This window comes from Carcharhinus amblyrhynchos, chromosome 30 (assembly GCF_965287045.1).
Source record: "Carcharhinus amblyrhynchos chromosome 30, sCarAmb.v2.hapA, whole genome shotgun sequence".
NCBI lineage: Eukaryota > Metazoa > Chordata > Chondrichthyes > Carcharhiniformes > Carcharhinidae > Carcharhinus > Carcharhinus amblyrhynchos.
Window position 1 is genome coordinate 8,802,957 of NC_137353.1, and position 21,466 is coordinate 8,824,422.

The 21,466-nt window shown below is 46.9% G+C and overlaps 1 protein-coding gene across 1 annotated transcript in view; it reads left to right on the forward strand.

The window, feature by feature from the left end:
• klhl17 (kelch-like family member 17) overlaps nt 1-21,466 on the forward strand; it is an 82,824-nt gene that overhangs the window by 41,666 nt on the left and 19,692 nt on the right. Inside the window, exons 9-14 of the mRNA XM_080214941.1 lie at nt 558-674; nt 2,554-2,767; nt 11,632-11,776; nt 14,064-14,231; nt 16,695-16,783; nt 19,901-19,974. Coding sequence (XP_080071067.1) covers nt 558-674; nt 2,554-2,767; nt 11,632-11,776; nt 14,064-14,231; nt 16,695-16,783; nt 19,901-19,974 — 807 coding nt within the window. The remainder of the gene's footprint in view (nt 1-557; nt 675-2,553; nt 2,768-11,631; nt 11,777-14,063; nt 14,232-16,694; nt 16,784-19,900; nt 19,975-21,466) is intronic.

Here is a 21,466-nt window from a genome sequence, read left to right on the forward strand (position 1 = left end):
CTGCTGCCTCACAACGCCAGGGACCTAAGTTCGATTCCCGACCTTGGGACACTCTCTGTGCGGAGTTTGCATGTTCTCCCCGTGTCTGTGTGGGTTTCCTCTGGGTGCTCCGGTTTCCTCCCACAGTCCAAGGATTGGCCGTGCTAAATTACCCCTTAGTATCAGGAGAACTAGCTAGGGTAAATAATGCATGAGATTATGGGGATAGGGCCTGGGTGGGATTGTAGTCGGTGCAGACTCGATGGGCCGAATGGCCACGTTCTGCGCTGTAAGGACTGTATGATTCAGCCTAGATTGTTGCCTTCAATTGCAACTATAATGCGCTGACTCCGAGGTGAATTTGGTACCCACTGGACCATGGCTTCCACGTGAGACCTTTTCGGTGTGAACAAAGCTCCCATCAAAGGTGAGAGGTGAATAACTGCAGAAAGTCCAGGAGAGTAACCACTCTGTAAGCAAGGGAATCACCAATTTCAGGGGGAGGAACGAGGGAAGGAAGTTTGGAGAAAACAAGAGTACGCAAGTAAATGTATAACCATCCTAGACTTGTTTTCCAGGTGCTAGATCTTATCTCCAGTGACAACCTGAATGTTCCTTCAGAAGAAGAGGTGTACAGAGCTGTCCTGAGCTGGGTCAAACATGACGTGGATGGTCGACGGCAACACGTCCCCAGAGTAAGAAACCAAACTAAATGTGTAGATGGGATGATACTGTGCCTTTGAGTAATGTACTTGTCATGTTCCTTGTGCACGATCTGGTTTTTTTTGTTACTGCAGCAACATAATTGCTTCTATTGTGTTCTGTTGTTCTTAGGGGTTTTGAAGAGTAGGGTTTGATTAGAATGATTGATAGAGAAGAAATCATATGACTGGGTGGAGCTAGGCTTACATGCAGAATTCAAGGTTTGGTAGCTGGGTTTGAATTGTTGGAGAGCAGTGTCTCTCTTTTTTTTCTCTGCAGTCTGGAGACTGGGAGCTGCCAGAGGCTAGGTTTACTTCTCTGAAGTTTTGCTGTTTTGTGGATATATCCTTCTTTGGAAACTGCTGCCTGGATCTCTATCCAGATGTGTTAAAAGGCTGGAAATCTTGCGCTGCAAAAGCATATTTGGTTCCTAATTAATTCTAAAGAAGGCTGTATGTCCATGGGGATACTGATAAATTGGAACAATAGCGATAGCTAGCTGTTAAGAATTATACTTTGTCAAGTTTAAGTATTTTAATTGGTTAAAGTTATGCTAATGCTTTTTGTTATATTCTAACTGTGTTCTTAAACAAATTTCGTATTGATAAAAGCTTCCTAGTGGGTCACTAGAATCACACCTAGAGTCAAACGCCTTATGCTCACCCTAATGTTAATATCAAATGTAAAACTTGGGGCTGAAGCTAACTTCATAAAATACCTTGGAGTTTCTGATCTGGCCCCTAACATAGATTAGATGGATTGGCCAAGGTAAATGTGCGGGATTACAGCGATAGGGCAGTGGGGTGGGTAAAAGCCTGGGTAAGATGCTCTTCTGGAGAGTCAGCGAAGACTACATGGGTTGAATTGCACTGTCGAAATTCTAAATGATTATCCTCATCAGTAAGTCCTCCTTGTATTTTCCATCGATGATTTTGTTAGCCATTCAGAAAGGCTGCAACCTATGGCAGTTGGACTTTTAACTGCTTATAGAATCATACGACACCACAGGAGGCCATTTGACCGATCATGCCTAATGTGACGCCTCTATTCATAAAGGGAGAGTAGCAACAAGTAGGAAACTAAAGGCCGGTTAGCTTGACTCTGTGGTGGGGAAGTTGCTGGGATCAATCATTAAGGAGATGATAAATGAGCATTTGGAAAGACAGAGCTCAGCCAGCCATTGTCAGCACGGTTTTATGAATGATAAGTCACGCTTGACAAACTTACTTGAGAGGACATAACTAGCAAGATGGATAGTGGGGAACCTGTGGATGTGATATATCTGGACTTCCAGAAGGTTTTTTGACAAGATGCCGCATAAAAGACTGATCCAGAAGGTGAGATTGCAGGGGATTGGGGTAGAGTACAAGATTAGATTGAGGATTGGCTGACTGACAGAAAGCAGAGGTAAATGAGTCATTCTCTGGCTGGTGAAATGTAACTAGCCGCTGAAAGTCCCCTAGCGGCTGCACTCTGATTCCTGTTTGGGGACACTAAGGGAGAATGGCCAATCCACCTAACCAGCAGGTCTTTCAGATTGTGGGAGGAAACCAGAGCACCCAGAGGAAACCCTTGCAAACACGGGGAGAACTTGCAGACTCTGCACAGACAGTGACCCAAGCCGGGAATTGAACCTGGCGCTGTGAGGCAGCAGTGCTGTACCACCGTGCCACATCTGCACCTCTTTAAAATCTGGCCACTCAACATGCAGGAGTTCAGATTGTTTGATTGGTTGGTAAAGCTCCATGTCAGGAGGTAAAACACATCGGTCTGTAATTGGTGGGTAAATTAGGTGGCCGGTTGTTCTGGAGATGTGCACCCAGTTTGATTTGGAACTCACTGGAACTCTTGACTTCTGTTCCTCACCTGCAGCTGATGAAGTGTGTCCGTCTGCCTCTCTTAACCCGGGATTTTCTGATGAGTAACGTCGACACAGAACTTCTGGTCAGACATCACTCGGAGTGCAAAGACCTCCTCATCGAAGCGCTGAAGTATCACCTCATGCCTGAACAGCGCGGAGTCCTCAGCAATACTCGAACCAGACCCCGCCGCTGTGAAGGGGCTAGCCCTGTGCTCTTTGCAGTGGGTAAGTGAAAACATGGACAGCGACAACTCTCTCTGAACCTCTTTCAATATACTTCTTAAATCCAACCTCTATAACCCAAGCTTCCGGTCAGCTATCCTAATATCTCCTTATGTAGCATGATGTCAAATTTTATACGATAATGATACTGTGAAGCAACTGGGGACTGTTTACTATGTTAGTATGGGAGCTGGATTAGCTCAGTTGGCTGGATGGCTGGTTAGTGATGCCAACAGTGTGGGTTCAATTCCCATACCGGCTAATATTATTCATGAAATTCCTGCCTTCTCAACCTTACCCGTTGCCTGAGATTTTTCTGGTTTGATTTATTATTGTCACATAGAATCATAGATTCTACAGTGCAGAAGGAGGCCATTCGGCCCACCAAGTCTGCGCCGACCGCAATCCCACCCGGGCCCTACCCCCGTATCCCTACATATTTACCCGCTAATCCCTCTAACCTATGCATCTCAGGACTCTAAAGGGCAATTTTTAGCATAGCCAATCAACCTAACCCGCACTTCTTTGGACTGTGGGAGGAAACAGGAGCACCTGGAGAAACCCACGCAGACATGAGGAGAATGTGCAAATTTCATACAGACAGTGACCCAAACCGGGAATCGAACCCAGGTCCCTAGAGCTGTGAGGCAGCAGTGCTAACCACTGTGCTACCGTGCTGCTCGTTATATGTGTCAGTACATGGTGAAGAGTATTGTTTCTTGCCCGCTATACAGACAAAATATACTGTAATTAAAGAAGGAAAGGAGAGAGTGCAGAATGTTAAAAGCACAGAAGGAGAGTAAAAGATGGAATTAGAGAGTATGCTGGGAACAGCTTGCAAGAAGTCGCCTCGCTCCAGCACTGATGTGGTGACCCTGACATTAAATTACCACCAGTCAGCCTATGGTCATCTGGGATTGTGGCAGAATTACCTTTATTATGGAATCATAGAACCCCTACAGTGCAGAAGCAGGCCGCTCGGCCCATCGATTCTGCACCAACTCTTTGACAGAGCATCCCACTCTCCAAGTAACCCCACATATTTATCCCAAGAATGCCCCTCGTCTATATACCTTGGGACTAAAGGGTAATTTAGAATGGCCAATCAACCCAACCCGTATATCTTCGGACTGTGGGAGGAAACCGGAGTATCTGGAGAGAACGTGCAAACTCCACACAGAGAGTCACCCAAGACCGGAATTGAACCCATGTCCCTGGCACTGGCAGGCAGCAGGGCTAACTACTGTGCCATCGTGCCACCCACTTCCACGACCTCAGACTTTTGCGTCTTCACCCTGATGGGAGAAGGTGGAAGAGAATGTCCGGGGGGAATGGGGTCCTTAATTATGCTGGCTGCTTTTCTGAGACTGTGGGAAGTGTAGACAGAGTCAATGGATGGGAGACTGGTTTACGCGATGGATTGGGCTTCGTTCACGACCCTTTGTAGTTTCTTGTGGTCTCGGGCAGAGTAGGAGCCATACCAAGCTGTGATACATCCGGAAAGAATGCTTTCTATGGTACATCTGTCAAAGAGAGTCATAGCTGACATGCCAAATTTCCTTAGTCTTCTGAGAAAGTAGAGGCGTTGGTGGGCTTTCTTAACTATAGTGTCGGCATGGGGGGAACCAGGGCAGGTTGTTGGTGATCTGGACACCTAAAAACTTGAAGCTCGCCACCCTTCCTATTTTGTCTTCGTTGATGTAGACAGGGGCATGCTCTCCACTACGCCTCCTGAAGTTGATGACTATCTCCTTCATTTTATTGACTTTGAGGGAGAGATTATTGTCATCGCACCAGTTCGCCAGATTCTCTACTCATTCCTGTGTTCTGTCTCATCATTGTTTGAGATCCGACCCACTATGGTGGTGTCATCAGCAAACTTGAGAATCGAGTTGTGGGGAATTTGGCCACAGTCACAGTCAGGGGGCTGAGAACACAGCCTTGTGGGGCATTGGTATTGAGGATGATCATGGAGGAGGTGTTGTTGCCTATCCTTACTGATGATGGTCTATGGGTTAGGAAGTTCAGGATCCAGAACTTTGGACGTTGCTCACAAGGGGAATTTGTGATGCGGAATTCTAGACTATGGGTTTTAGAGATGGAGGCAAGCCTTTGAGAGGGCTTTCATGGGTGAAGGATTGGAGTTGGGATGCCATTGGCACAGAGGGAATGTGACAATAATATTCCTAATTTCACAAAAGAAGGTCAAGTTTGTTCGTAGAAAACCCTAGAGTGAAGAAGGAAGCCATTCGGCCCATCGGGTCTGCACCGAATCTCCGACAGAACACCTTATCCAGGCTGTGTCCCTGTAATCCCATGTATTTACCCTGCTGTTATTCTTTTGGACAATAAGGGCCAGTCCACCTAACCTGCACATCTTTGGGCTGTGGGAGGAAACTGGACTACTCAGGGGAAACTCATACTGACACAGGGAGAATGTGCAAACTCCACAGACAGTGACCCCAAGCCGGGAATCGAACCCGGGTCCCTGGCACTGTGAGGCAGCAGTGCTAACCACTGTGCCACCCCAATGGCCTTTCCATTGATAGTCCAATTTCCTGTTGCCATCATGTTCACGGTTATTCACATGACTGTTTTGTGTTAGCTGATAGGAGGTTTCCTTCGGGGGAGAATCTTGAACGAGGTCGCACAGTTTCCGAAGATGGTTTTGTCCATTTGAGACAGAGATGAGGTCTGCTGCCTCACAGCGCCAGGGACTCGGGTTCAATCCCGGCTTGGGTCACTGTCTGCAAGTGCTTCCCATGTCTGTGTGGGTTTCCTCCGGGTGCTCCGATTTCCTCCCACACTCCAAAGATGAGTGGGTTAGGTTGATTGGCCATGCTAAATTGTCCCTAGTGTCAGGGGATTAGCAGAGTAAATATGTGGGGTTACGGGGATAGGCCCTGGGTGGGATTGTTATTGGTGCAGGCTCAGTGGGCCGAATGGCCTCCTTCTGTGCCGTAGGGATTCTATGATGAGTAGAAATTTCTCCTGAGAGTTGTGAACACTCTACCCCAGCGAGCTGGAGAGTCCAAGTTACTAGACACAGTTCAAGATTGAGATAGACAGAACTTTGAATTATGGGCACATCAAGTGTCCAGGGAAACAGGCGGGCAGGTCAAGTTAAGGGCAAATTCAGATCAGTTAAGATCTTATTGAGTGGTGGACTAGGCCAAAGGGGCATATGGTCTCCTTGTTGGGCAGCACGGTGGCACAGTGGTTAGCCCTGCTGCCTCATAGTGCCAGGGACCCGGGTTCGATTCCCAGCTTGGGTCACTGTCTGTGTGGAGTTTGCACATTCTCCCCGTGTCTGCCTGGGTTTCTTTTGAGTGCTCCGAATTCCTCCCACAGTCCGAAAGACGCATTGGTTGTGCTAAATTCTCCCGCAGTGTACCCGAACAGGTGCCGGCTTGCGGCAACTAGGGGATTTTCACAGTAACTTCACTGCAGTGTTAACGTAAGCCGAAATAAACTTTAAGGGATTCTATGAAAATGCTGGAAAATCTCAGCAAGTTTGGCCATGTCAGACCAGCTGAGATTTTCCAGCATTTTCAGTTTTTGTTTCAGATTCCAGCATCCGCAGTAATTTGCTTTTATCTTACCCTTTCAAACATAGGTCTGCCTCACATTGTATGTGACTTGGCATAATAGTTCTTGTGATAAATGATAAGTAGGAGCAGGATAGGATATACCACTTACAAGGTGCACTGCAGCAATTTACTAAAGATCCTTAGACAGCACCTTCCAAACCCACGACCACTTCCATCTCAAAGGACAAGGGTAGCAGACAAATGGGAACACCACCACCTGCCAAGTTCCCCTCCAAACTATTCACCATTCTGATTTGGAAATTTATCGCCATTCCTTCACAGTCACTGGGTCAAAATCCTGGAATTCCCTCCCTAACGGCATTGTGGGTCAACCCACAGAACGTGGTCTGCAGCGATTCAAGATGGCAGCTCACCACCACCTTCTCAAGGGGCAACTAGAGATGGGCAATAAATGCTGCCCAGACAGTGACGCCCATGAACGAATGAACAAAATGTTTACGTTTTAAATTTATTTATTTATTAGTCACAAGTGAGGCTTACATTAACACTGCAATGAAGTTACTGTGAAATTCTCCTAGCCACCACAGTCCACAGCATCCAGGTCCCTGGCGTTCTGAGGCAGCGGTGACAATCATCTTTCCCTCAATGTCAACAATACAAAGGAGATAGTTATCGATTTCAGGAAGCGTAGAGGAGACCAAGTTTACATCAACAGGGACGAAGTAGAAATGGTCGAGAGCTTCAAGTTTTTAGGTGTCCTGATGGCCAACAATCAGTTCTGCTCACCCCATAGTTAAGAAAGCCCACCAACATCTCCACTTTCACAGAAGACTAAGGAAATTCGGCATGTCAGGTACAACTTTCACCAGCTTTTATAGATGCACCGTAGGAAGCATCCTTTCCGGATGTACCACAGCTTGGTATGGGCTCCTGCTCTGTCCAAGACTGCAAGGAGCTACAAAAGATCGTGAATGTGAGCCATTCGGAGCATCGATTCTGCACTGACCGCGATCACACCCAGGCCCGATTCCCATAACTCCTCAAATTTTCCCTGCCGATCCCCCTGATAGTGAGGGGCAATTTAGCACGGCCAACAACCTCACCCGCACATCTTTGGACTGTGGGAGGAAACCAGAGCACCCAAAGGAAACCCACGCAGACACGGGGAGAATGTGCAAACTACAAGACAGTGACCTCGAATCGAACCCGTGTCCCTGGCACTGTGAGGCAGCCATGCTCACCACCGTGCTGCCCCTGTTTATGTTTGAAGGGGGTCTGCCACTTTAAAACCAAAGTTTCTGAAGAGGAATATTCTGATGTCAATTAAAGGTTAATTGCTTGCGGTTGGGGACAATTTGCACGTTGGTGAGTGCTGGCGAATTCCTGGCTGTGGGTCAGATGTTAACAGCACGACGTAACCACTTCCTTGGGTTTTTTTTTTCCATAATTCTCCACTCTTGACACATTACAGAGTGGCATCCAAAGGATGATGGATGCTCCCCAGATGCAAAAACTTTGTACATATGTTGGTTACTCTGCGCAGTTTGGAAGCGTCGGCAGCTGCAGAACCTTCAGGGGGTGAACGCTGTAATCCATCCTTGGCTGGTCCGAGCTGCTATAGCTCACTGTGAGGATATCTGTAGCTCACATGGGTCAGCAGCACAGAGAGAGAGAGAAAAACAGAGAGATTAATTAGCTGTCAGTGAGCAGATTTGAGAGAACACACAGAAATAGAACCCCGACAAAGGTGAAACCTTTCTTTGCCAGAACCTTCCCTTCAAAAAAAAAAGAACTGCTGATTAAATCATTTCAGGCATCTACATTTATTTTGCAGTACGGTTATTGCCGTTGTCTTTATTAATAACCTGCGCTTGTTTCAAATGCACAGAAACTGCTGCTTATCCTCTGAACTTTCTGGTAAAACTCTGCAATAAACGACATACAGCTGATTTCATAATATCGAGAGCGCAGAATATTAATAAACGCATTACAATGTTAACTTTAGGCACGGCAGCCCTGTGGTTAGCACTGCTGCCTCATAGCGCCAGGGACCCGGGTTCGATTCCCAGCCTCGGGTCACTGTCTGTGTGGAGTCTGCACATTCTCCCCGTGTCTACGTGGGTTTCCTCCAGGTGCTCCAGTTTCCTCCCACAGTCCAGAAGATGCGCTGGTTAGGGTGCATTGGCCATGCAAAATTCTCCCTCAGTGTACCCAAACAGGCGCCAGAGTGTGGCGACTGGGGGATTTTCACAGTAACTTCATTGCAGTGTTAATGTAAGCCTACCTGTGATACTAATAAGTAAATTTAAAGATTATCAATGATCAGAATCACAGAATTGTTAGAAAGAGGCTATTTGGTCTGTCGTGTCCGCACTGGTTCTGTGAATGAACATTATGACTTGATACCATTCCCCTGCCTTTTTCCCATAACCCTTGTATCTTGTTTTTATTCACATAATCATCAAATGCCCTCTTGAATCATAGAATCCCTACAGAAGGAGACCAGTTGGCCGATCGAATATGTACCGACCACAATCCCATCCAGACCCTATCCCCATAACCCTACATATTTAGTCCGCTAATCCCTCTAACCCTCTAAATTAGCTTGGCCCATCAACCTAAACCACACGTCTTTAGACTGTGGGAGGAAACTGGAGCACCCGGAGGAAACCCACGCAGACACAAGGAGGATGTGCAAACTCCACACAGACAGTGACCCAAGCCGGGAATCGAACCCGGGTCTCTGGCACTGTGAGGCAGTAGTGCTGACCACTGTGCCACCGTGCCACACCCTCCATTGAGCCTGCCTCCACCACACTTCCAGGCAGTGTATTCCATTCCCCAACCACTCGCTGGGTGAAAATGTTTTTTCTTACATTATATTTGCTCCTTTTGCAAATCGCTTTTTAAATCTGTGCCCTCTCATTCTCAATCCTTTTATAAGCAGGAACAGTTTCTCCCTTGCTAATCTGTCCAGCCCCCTAATAATTTTGAACATCTCTATCGAATCTCCTCTCAGCCGTCTTCTCTCCAGGAGAACAGTCCCAACCTCTCCAATATATCCTCTATCCTCTCAGTGATGGCCTAGTGGTATTATCACTAGACTGTTAATCCAGAAACTCAGCTAATGTTTTGAGGACCCGGGTTTGAATCCCACCACAGCAGATGGTGGAATTTGAATTCAATAAAAAAATCAGGAATTAAGAATCTACTGATGACCATGAAACCATTGTCGATTGTCAGAAAAACCCATCTGGTTCACTAATGTCCTTTAGGGAAAGAAATCTGCCATCCTTACCTGGTCTGGCCTACATGTGACTCCAGAGCCACAGCAACGTGGTTGACTCTCAGCTGCCCTCTGAAATGATCCAGCAAGGCACTCAGCTCAAGGCTGATGAGGGACGGGTAGTAAATGCTGGCCAGCTAGTAATGTCCATGTCCCATGAAAAAGTACAGTTTATTTATTTATTAAGTCACAAATAAGTACATTAACACTGCAGTGAAATTGCTGTGAAAATCCCCTAGTTGCCACATTCCAGCACCTATTCGGATCAAACCAGCGTGTCTTTCAGACTGTGGGAGGAAACCGGAGCACCCGGAGAAGATCCATGAAGACACGGGGAGAATGTGCAAACGGCACACAGGCGGTGACCCAAGCAGGGAATTGAACCTGGGTCGCTGGAGCTGTGAGGCAGCAGTGCTAATCACCGTGCCGCCCTTTATGACTCCTATGATTCCCTGAATGAATAAAAGAAAACTGAAATTTTCCATCCCTGAAACCTCTTTTGCACTCCCCCCATTGCTTTCATATTCTTCCTATAATGTGGCACCCAGAACTGTACACAATGGCTGGGATTTACCACCTCACCCGCACCAGAATCGGGGCGGGCGAGGCTCGCAGAACAGCGTTCTCCATTGGCCCCGGCAGAGCGAGGTGGTAAAATTCCAGCAAACATTCCAACTGGATTTAACTAGAGTCTTGTGTAAGTTTAGTATAACCGCCTTGCTCCTGTGAAATTACGTTATAGATGTGCACTCAATGGCGCACTTTCAAACTGTTAGAGGCTTCCAGATGATGTGCTTCCCCCCTCCTTTCTCCCCTTCCAGTATATTCCCCGTGTAACTGGAACAGAAACGTGGCTACAAGTCTTGAAATGAAATGTCGATCGTTTGGCACAGTGTTTAGCCACGGAAGGGAGGGGCTCTTGGCTGGGTGAGGTGGGTAGTCAGGTGCTGAGGTTTAGAGGTTCTGTGGAATGCTGCGCGGGTCAGAGTTCGACCTTGCCCATCGCTCAATGCCCGAGTCTGCCTCTCGTTCCATTCAGCAGGAAGCAAATGCTTTAATTTTCAGATTTCACAACAGGGTAGCATTCCCTTAAAAAATGTTTTTATTCATTCGTGGGACGTGGGTGTTGTTGTCTAGGCCAGTATTTATTGCCCATCCTTAGTTGCCCTTGAGAAGGTGGTGGTGAGCTGCCTTCTTGAATCACTGCAGTCCACATTCTGTGGGTTGACCCACAGTGCAGTTGAGGGCAGTTGAGAGTCAACCACATTGCTGTGGCTCTGGAATCACATGTAGGCCAGACCGGGTAAGGATGGCAGATTTCCTTCCCTAAAGGACATTTTGATTTGATTTAATTTATTATTGTCACATGTATTAGCATATAGTGAAAAGTATTGTTTCTTGCGCACTAGACAGACAAAGCATACCGTACATAGAGAAGGAAAAGAGAGAGTGCAGAATGTAGTGTTACAATCACAGCTAGGGTGTAGGGAAAGATCAACTTAATGCAAGGTAATTCCATTCAAAACTCTGACGGCAGCAGGGAAGAAGCTGATCTTGAGTCGGTTGGTACGTGACCTCAGACTTTTGTATCTTTCTCCCGAAGGAAGAAGGTGGAAGAGAGAATGTCCGGGGTGCGTGGGGTCCTTAATTATGTTGGCTGCTTTTCCGAGGCAGTGGTAAATGTAGACAGAGTCAGTGGATGGGAGGCTGGTTTGCGTGATGGACTGGGCTACACTCACGAACTTCCTTGCAGTCTTGGGCAGAGCAGGAGCTCATACCAAGCTGTGATACAATCAGAAAGGATGCTTTCTACGGTGCATCTATAAAAGTTGGTGAGGGTTAGTGAACCAGGTGGGTTTTTCTGACAATCGACAATGATTTCCTGGGTCACCAGTGGATTCTTAATTCCAGGAATTCCACTATCTGCCGTGGCGGGATTCGAACCCAGAACTCGAACCTTAAATATTGCTGGATTGCCTACCAGTCGGTGCGGCAGAGTGTTAACTGTCGGCGTGTCTCTGTATTTGCAGGTGGTGGAAGCTTATTCGCCATCCACGGAGATTGTGAAGCTTACGACACCAGGACGGACAGGTGGCACATGGTGGCCTCCATGTCGACGCGTCGAGCGCGGGTTGGCGTGGCAGCGATCGGAAACCGGCTGTACGCGGTCGGCGGGTAAGCAACAACACCTTTCACTGGTCTTCAATGTCGTTGAAGAACCGCGCTCTCCTCACAGGAATAGGACTGGGTTACGACAGCGAGTTCCACTTTTGGAAAGCAGTTTGAGAATTAAGGTGGCACGGTGGTTAGCTCTGCTGCCTGACAGGGTCAGAGACCCGGGTTCGATTCCTGGCTTGGGTCACTGTCTGTGTAGAGTCTGCACGTTCTCACCGAGATAAAATCAAAATACTGCAGGTACTGGAATGTGAAACAAAAACAGAAAATGCTGGAAAATCTCGGCAGGTCTGACAGCATCTGTGGGGAGAGAATAGAACCAACGTTTCGAGTCTCTGAGAGAGACTCTGAGAATTTCGAGAGCTCTGCAGAAGGGTCATCCAGACTTGAAACGTTGGCTGTGTTCTCTCCCCACAGATGCTGTCTGACCTGCTGAGATTTTCCAGCATTTTCTGTTTTCATGTCTGCAAGTTCTCCCCGTTTCCTCTGATTGCTCCGGTTTCTTCCCTCAGTCGGAAAGACACGCTGGTTTGGTGGATTGGCCATGGGAAATGTGAGGGGTTACAGGGATAGAGGGCCTGGGTAAGATACCCTGTCAGAGAGTTGTTGCAAATTTGATGGGCAGAATGGCCTTTTCTGCACTATAGGGATTCTTTGAACATTGGGCCCTCTGGTTAGAAAGGTTACTGATTCATCATTGCTGGGAATATTGGGAGTTGAGTGATTAATTAGCATACTCAAGGAACAAAAGTCTCACTGGTTTAACGTCTGGAGGTTTTCAAAGAACCTTCACAGTGCAGAAGGAGGCCATTCAGCCCATCAAGCATGATGCACAACCATGGTGGCACTGGTTAACATATTCTCTGTTTTAAAATTTGTTGGCTATTTATCGAGTTCCTCGATGATCTATTAGCTAAGCAGCTCTTACACCGGGTGTTACCACGTCACATCCCTTTGGTAACTCCCCATTTCTGGGCTCCCCTCCAGATAGTAAGGGGAATCAATGGGGAAGATGAAGAGAAACCGGTTCCACTGGTTGGAGAGGGTAGGACTAGTAAGCATAGTTTAAAAATTAACACCGAATCTTGAGATGAGCAAACACATCCACACAGTCTGGGTGGTAGATGTTTGGAACTCTGTAAACAGTAACTGAAGCTATATTGATTATAATTCTTTCAACCTGAGAGTGATAGATTTTTGTTATTCAAGGATATTATGTGATGTGAGGCAATGGTCGGGTTTATAGAGTCACGTTCGTAGAGTTTTACAGCGTAGACTGAGTCCCTTCAGCCCATCATGTCTGCCTGGCTACCCAGCATCTATCTATTCTAACCCCATTTTCCAACACTTGGTCCATAGCCTTGTATTGCTACGGTGTTTCAAATTCTCATCTAAATGCTTCTGAAATGTTGTGAGAATGTTGTAAATATGGAGTTTGGAAATCAGTCATGATTTTGTTGGAGGGCCAAATGGCTCCCTCCTTATCCTGTGTTTCTTTTAAACCACATGATCCTTCTTTTGCCATTTGCTTGTCTTAACGTTTACCGATACGGCACATTATAAAGCCCAAACAATTCAAGTCATAAGATACAGTAACAGAATTAGGCCATTTGGCCCATTGAGTTTACTCCACCATTTGATCATGGCCAATAAGTTTCTCAACCCCATTCTCCTGCTTATTCCTGTAACCTTTGGTCCCCTTACCAATCAAGAACCTATCTATCTAAATCTTAAATACACTCAGTGACCTGGCCTCCACAGCCTTCTGTGGCAATGAATTCTACGAATTCATCACCTTCTGGCTGAAGAAATTCCTCCTCACTCTCTTTACTCTGAGGCTGTGTCCTCGGATCCTCCTTCCTAATGGAAACATCTTCCCCATGTCCACTCTATCCAGGCCTTTCAGTATTCTGGAAGTTTCAGTGAAATCTCCCCCCACTCACAATCCTTCTAAACTCCATTGAATAGAGACCCAGAGTTTTCAAACACTTCTCATACGTCAAATCTTTCATTTCCAGGATCATTCTCGTGAACCTCCTCTAGACCTTCTTGACGGCCAACACATCCTCCCTTAGATACAGGGCCCAAAATTGCTCGCAATATTCCAAACGTGGTCTCGCATCAGAGCCTTATAAATCCTCAGCAGTACATCCCTGCTTAACTTCCCATCTTCATGTCCATGGGGGAATGAGCTGCACCAGAATGGTACATAACGGGGATGTGACTGTAAAGGCCTCTGCTGTTGTTGGCGATTCCTTCACTGACTGGCGTTACCTCAATTACTCAGGTACGACGGCACGTCCGACCTGTCGACTGTTGAGTCCTACGATCCGGTAACCAACTCCTGGCAGCCGGAGGTAGCCATGGGAACGAGGCGGAGCTGCCTTGGTGTGGCTGTACTCCACGGCTTGCTCTATGCAGCAGGGGGATACGACGGAGCATCGTGTCTGAACAGGTACTGGCGTTTCTTTTTGAGTTTCCTTTTGCATTTATGTGTTTCATTCACTCTCTCCTGATTTTTCTCACCCTCCTGCCTGCTGGTGCAGATTGCCGGTGTCTTGTTCCATACGTGGGTGCCATGCCTTGGTGAATCCATCACCTGTAGGCCCCAACATCAAGTTATTAGCCTATGCACCATCCTGGTCACACCAGCAGAGGTCGCTGTGATCAGGAATAAGGGCACTAACCTGGGATCGAAACTTTCCTTTGGGTGGTTCCGCACTCTGTGTTAAATTACTGTCAGCCGTGCTTCAGTGGGTAGAACTGGTCTCTCCAAATCAGAGGTTTGTGGGTTCAAATCCCAATCCAAACGCAAAATCCAGGTTGATCTTCCCAGTGCAGTGCTGAGGGACAGCTGCACTGTCAGAGGTGCTGGTTTTTAGCCTTGTTCCTGACCAATATTTATCCCTCAAAAACAAAATCACCACAAAACAAATAATTTGGTTATTATTGGGCGGCATAGTGCTTAGCACTGTCGTCTCAAGAGCACCAGGGTCCTGGGTTCAATTCCGGCCTCGGGTCACTGTCTGTGTGGAGTTTGCACATTCTCCCCGTGTCTGCGTGGGTTTCCTCCAGGTGCTCCAGTTTCCTCCCACAGTCCAATGTTGTGTAGGTCAGGTGGATTGGTCATGATACATTATCTCTGAGTTTCCGAAGATGTGCGTTTAGGTTGATTGGCTATGCTAATTTGCCCCTTAGTGTCCAAAGTTGCGCAGGTTAAATGGATTGGCCATACTAAATTGTCCCTTAGTGTCCAAAGGTGTGCAGGTTAGGTGGATTGGCCACGGTAAATGTGCGGGGCTACAGGGATAAGGTGGAGGGGAGATCATGGCTGGGATGCTCTTTCAGAGGGTCAGTACAGACTCAATGGGCTGAATGGCACTGTGGGGATTATGTTGCAATTTGGGATCTTGCTGTGTGGAAAGCGGACACTGTATTTGCTGCTTAAAGCTGACAACACCTCCAAAATACCTGATTGGCACTTTGAGCAGCACTTTGGAATGTTCTGTGGGTTAAATATGAATGCAAATTCTCTCCCGGGAATGCTAATCACTTTCAGCCATTGAGGCAGGTTGGGAAACATTTGATTCTGAGAACTGAAAAACATACGAGGGGTAAATGTTGTCATGTGATTCTCCTGTTGGGAACTGAGGGCCGGTAGACAATTGGTTGACACCGTGGCAATATGTCGTCAACCCCAACTTCAGAAAGAACCTTCCAGAACATAGGGTGGAATTCTCCCATTCTGGGACAAAGTCCCATATCGGGGAATGGAATACAGAGTGTTTCGCCCTGTAGGGGCTGATGGGAAAAAGGGCCAACTCTTTTGCCCAGTTCAGGTGTGGTGACCGTTCACTGTGACTTGTGTTACTGTAATTAACTCATTACTATTGCCATGTGTCAAACCCGCTCAAGGTTCTTCGGAGTTGAAGGGAGTGCTATGCAATATTAATTCTCATTTGAATCCCCCTTTTCCATTTTAACAAAGATCTTAATGGTGAACAGAAGAATGTCTCGATCCCTACTGACTCACCACTGACGGGTGAAACCAGAAATAGGGGGCTTGGCCTCAAAATAAGGAGGAGGAGATACAGAACTGAGCTGAGGAGGAACTTCTTCACACAAAGGGTTGTGAATCTGTGGAATTCCCTGCCCAGTGAAGCAGTTGAGGCTACCTCATTGAATGTTTTCAAGGCAAGGATAGATAGATTTTTGAACAGTAAAGGGTGAATTAAGGGTGAATGGGTGAGTACTTGGAGCTGAGTCCGCGAAAAGATCAGCCATTATGGGAAACTGAAGGTTGACTGGAAAATTACAGTCCACCTCTTTCAGTTGGTGTAGTGAAACTTCTTACTGTGCCCACCCCAATCCAACGCCAGCGTCTCCACATCATGGCCGTTCATTTTGATCATGGCCGATCATCAAATTCAATATCCTGATCCCCCCCCTTGCCCCCCATATCCCTTGATCCCTTTAGCCCCAAGAGCTATATCTAATTACTTCTTGAAATCACCCAACATTTTGGCCTGAGATACTTCCTGTGGGAGTGAATTCCACACATTCACCACCCTCTGGGTGAAGAAACCTCTCCTCACCTCAGTCCTAAAAGCCCTTATCCTCAGACTATGGCTCCTAGTTCTGGACTTCCCCACCATTGGGAACATTCTTTCTGAATCCACCCTGTTAGAATTTTATTAGTTTCTCTGAGATCCCCTCTCTGTTACATTTAGAAGTTTTTCAGCTGTTTTTGTCACAGGAATAAGTCAAGCCGCCATCAGTCCCAATTAGAAATTCTAGCTCTGTTTGCAAAAGACACGTATCGATCCAGGAAGACGGATGAATTTTTTTAGCACAGGGTGGGATGGGTTATTGTCACTTTGGCTTTAATAGTTGCCTCCTTCTGTCTCTGCATCCACAGTGCGGAAAGGTTTGATCCACTGACCGGAACATGGTCCTCCGTGGCAGCCATGAGTACAAGGAGACGATATGTCCGCATTGCAACACTAGGTGAGCGATTGTGTTTTTCCCGTCGCGCTATGGCAGTGAGTAACCAGTTTAACACCAACCAGAAATATAAATGCATCTCGGGTGCAAATGCTAAATCACGGAGGAACTAATTTAACCCAAGGGAAGTTGGTTAAATTACTTCCAGACTGCTGGCAATAATTACTCCTCCTGGGTTTGGGATTACAAGTTTTTTTTATTCATTCTGTGGGACATGGGTGTCGCTGGCTGGGCCAGCATTTATTACCCATCCCGAGTTGCCCCTTGAGAAGGTGGTGGTGAGCTGCCTTCTTGAATCGCTGCAGTCCACGTGCTGTGTGTTGATCCACAATGCCATTAGGGAGGGAATTCCAGGATTTTGATCCAGCGACTGCGAAGAAACAGCTGATATATTTCCAAGTCAGGATGGTGAGTGGCTTGGAGGGGAACTTGCAGGTGGTGGCATTCCCAGGTATCTGCTGCCCTTGTCCTTATGGATGGAAGTAGTCGTAGGTTTGGAAGGTGCTGTCTAAGGATCTTTGGTGAATTGCTGCAGTGCATCTTGTAGATGGTACACACTGCTGCTACTGAGGGTTGGTGGTGGAGGGAATGAGTGTTTGTGGATGTAGTGCCTATCAAACGGGCTGCTTTGTCTTGGATAGTCAAGCTTCTTGAGTGTTGTTGGAGCTGCACTCATCCAGGCAAATGGGGAGTATTCCATCACACTCCTGACTTGTAGATAGTGAATAGGCTTTGGGAAGTCAGGAGGTGAGTTACCCACTGTATACCTGACTTCTGACCTGCTGTTGTAGCCACTGTGTTTATGTGGTGAGTCCAGTTGAGTTTCTGGTCAATGGTAACCCCAGGGATGTGGGGGATTCAGTGATGGTTACACCACTGGTTGTCAAAGGGCAGTGGTTTGAGTGCCTCTTATTGGTGATGCTCATTGCCTGGCATTTGTTTGCTGTTATTCTGTCTGCGGGCATTCTCTGGGTCTAGAATTTCCTAACACAGCCTGCAACAGCAGCGATTCCATTGTTGGCGCAATGAGTCAATGTACAGGAATGCATGACAGATTTGAGAAGAGCCCAAATTTGTTGCCCTCTCATTATCAAAGACATAAATCAAGCCCGTCAGTCCATATTAGAAATTCCAGCGCTATTTGCAAAGCATGCACCAACCTATGAAGCACAAATGAATTTTTTTGCACAGATTCGGATGGGTAAATGACACTTGCCTTTAATAGTTGCCCACTTCTGTTTTTGTATCCACAGTGCGGTATGGTGGCACAGTGGTTAGCACTGCTGCCTCACAGCTCCAAGGATCTGGGTTCGATTCCCGGTTTGGGTCACTGCCTGTGTGGAGTTTGCACGTTCTCCCTGTGTCTGCGTGGGTTTCCTCCGGATTTCCTCCCACGCTCCAAAGATGTGTGGGTTAGGTTGATTGGCCATGCTAAATGTCCCCTTAGTGTCCTGGGATGTTTAGGTCAGAGGGAGTAGCAGGATAAATATGTGGGGTTACGGGGATAGGGCCTGGATGGGATTGTCGTTGGTGCTGTCTCAATGGGCCAGATGGCCTCCTTCTGCCGTGTAGGGTTTCTATGATATTGCCAACTTGGCTGATCCTATCCAAGGTGGTGCTATAGTTGGCACCGTGGTGGAGAGAGGTGGGTCCAAGCTATGTCCCCACTACCAATTGTCATTCAGTGTGAAAATGACAGTGCCCAAGGGGAACAGATTAGGTTACGATGCCCCATGTGGTTGAACAGCTCACTATCAAAGCTTGTATAGTCAGAAACTTGCATTGGGGCACAGCAATGAAGGTTTGCTGGTGCCTATTCAACCACCTATTGGCCTGCAGCCAGATCGGAACCCGTCATCACGAGAGCCTTATCCCCGATTTTAACCTAACCCTCAGACATGTGAGTACACCTGGAGTTCCAAGCAAGACCTGGCTTACAGCGAGAGCAGTGAAGGTTGGGAGCTTGTAGCAATATGTTTGACCTCCGTTTCTGGGGTTGGTTTAGCCTGTAGGGGTTGTTGGGAAATAGCGACCATGTTGACTCAGGTTGTTGTCTAGAGCGATATCTACCAATTAGAGCCTCTGGTTCCATACTTCCTTCTCCACGTCAACACCTCGGCCAATCAGAATCAACTTGCCAACCAGTCAGCACCCGCCTTGTTGCGATTGTTTGAAATTCTTTATTTGCCCTGCTGAGTTTTTTTTATTCATGCTCGACGTGCAAAATGTCTTTATGTTTTCAAAACTGTCAATTAAATATCTTCAAACCAATGGGGGGAAGGATCACAGTTTATTGCTCTTTTTGCATCAGAATTTCCTCATGAAAGTCTCTCAAAGTTAATGTTAATCTGCAATTTCTTGCCCTATCCTCCTAACCCTGTGCATTTACCATGACTAACCTAACCTATACTAGGACATGACCAATCTGCCTAACCTATACATCTTTGGACACTAAGGGGCAATTTAGCATGGCCAATCCACCGAACCTACACATCTTTGGACACTAATTGGCAATTTAGCATGGCCAATCCACCGAACCTACACATCTTTGGACACTAAGGGGCAAGTTAGCATGGCCAATCCACCTAACCTACACATCTTTGGACACCAATTGGCAATTTAGCATGGCCAACCCACCTAACCTACACATCTTCGGACACTAATTGGCAATTTAGCATGGCCAATCCACCGAATCTACACATCTTTGGACACTAAGGGGCAATTTAGCATGACCAATCCACCTAACCTACACATCTTTGGACACTAAGGGGCAATTTGGCATGGCCAATCCACCTAACCTACACATCTTTGGACACTAAGGGGCAATTTAGCATGGCCAATCCACCTAACCTACACATCTTTGGACAGTAAGGGGCAATTCAGCATGGCCAATCCACCTAACCTATGGGTGGAAACCAGAGCACCTGGAGGAAACCTACGCAGACACGGCGAGAATGTGCAAACTCGACACGGACATTCACCCAAGGCCGGCATTGAATCTGGGTCCCAGGCTTTGTGAGGCAGCAGTGCCAACCACCATGCCACGGAATCAGGCTGACTAATCAAAGAAACCCACACTAATAAGACATGAAATATGCTTTAATGATGCTGTCCTTTCAGATGGAAACCTCTACGCTGTTGGTGGATATGATAGTTCCTCGCACTTGGCAACAGTCGAAAAATATGATCCACAGGTAATTAATTGATCTCCTAGAAGTATCTGTTGTTTGTCCAGCCCCATTCTGTTCTGGGGAAAGGGTGTGGATGTGATTAGTGTCGCAATGGGTTTTCTAAGGCGTGGTCATTTCTGGCAATGATGTTAAGTTCACCCATCCTGCATTGATATCACTTCAAATTCTTACAGTGCGTGTGGGGGGGTTGTGGTTGGGAGAACTGGAAAAGCATGAGCAGGGAGGATCCCAATGTTCACCAAACCCACTGCAAACAATTTCAAAAGTAGATAAACGGAGGGCAGATTTCCTGACTGGGCATAGATCACGAGCAATGGGCAGTGTGTACCGGAGTTTCCTGTCTCCGATGATTGGTGTGCCTCAGGAGTACCGATCCCGAGCAGGGAGACACACCCCTGTGATTCTGAACAGAAAGACAAAACTTGCACTTCTGCAGTGCCTCTAATAACCTCGCTGGGTCCCAAAACACGCCAACCGATTTGCACACAGCAAGATCCCACAGGCACAAATGCAATAATGGCCAACTAATCTGGTTTGTTTTTAGTGGTGTTAATTTGAGGGGAACTATTGACCTGGACATTGTTACATGCGAACAAAACTGAGTAACCTGGGCAAATAGGCTGATGCGATAGGTGAAACCAAAAGAGAAAATGCTGCAAAATCTCAGCAGGTCGGGCAGCATCTATAAGGAGAGAAAAGAGCAGACGTTTCGAGTCCAGATGACCCTTTGTCAAAGCTACAGGTGATGGTTTGCCCAGCTTTCTGTCCTCAGACATAAGTATTATTGTCACTTGGTTCTCTGAGTGATGCAGAGAGGAATCGGTCAAATCTGTAATTGGAAAAGTTTCGTCTTGAAGTGTGTGAATTGATGTGTTTCCACAGCATATCTTGGTTATAAATTCTCTGCTTAGATGTCGTTCTCTCCATTGTAGAACGATGAGGGAGCTGCAATTTATAACTTCATACACCAGTAGATGTCTCACTTGACTTTAGTATTCATTGGAAGAGAGCTACACAGTGGAATGTAATTGTGTGTGCATTGTGCTTTACGTTGTGCTTGTGTATGCGGTTCATAGAATTCCCACAGTGCAGAAGGGGAACATTTGGCCCATCGAGTCTGCACTGACTCTCTGACAGAGTATCTTACCCAGGACCTCTTCCCCACACTATCCCGGCAACTCCACACGTTTACCATGGCCAATCCACCTAACCTGCACATCTCTGGACACTAAGGGGCAATTTACCATGGCCAATCCAACTAAACTGTACATCTCTGGACACTAAGGGGCAATTTACCATGGCCAATCCAATTAAACTGTACACCTCTGGACACTAAGGGGCAATTTAGCACGGCCAATCCAACTAACCTACATATCTTCGGACAATTAAGGAGCAATTTTGAACCCAGGCCCCTGTCATTGTGGGGCAGCAGTGCTAACCCCACTGTTCTGCCATGCTACCCATATAAGGCATTGATTAAAATCCCTACAATGCA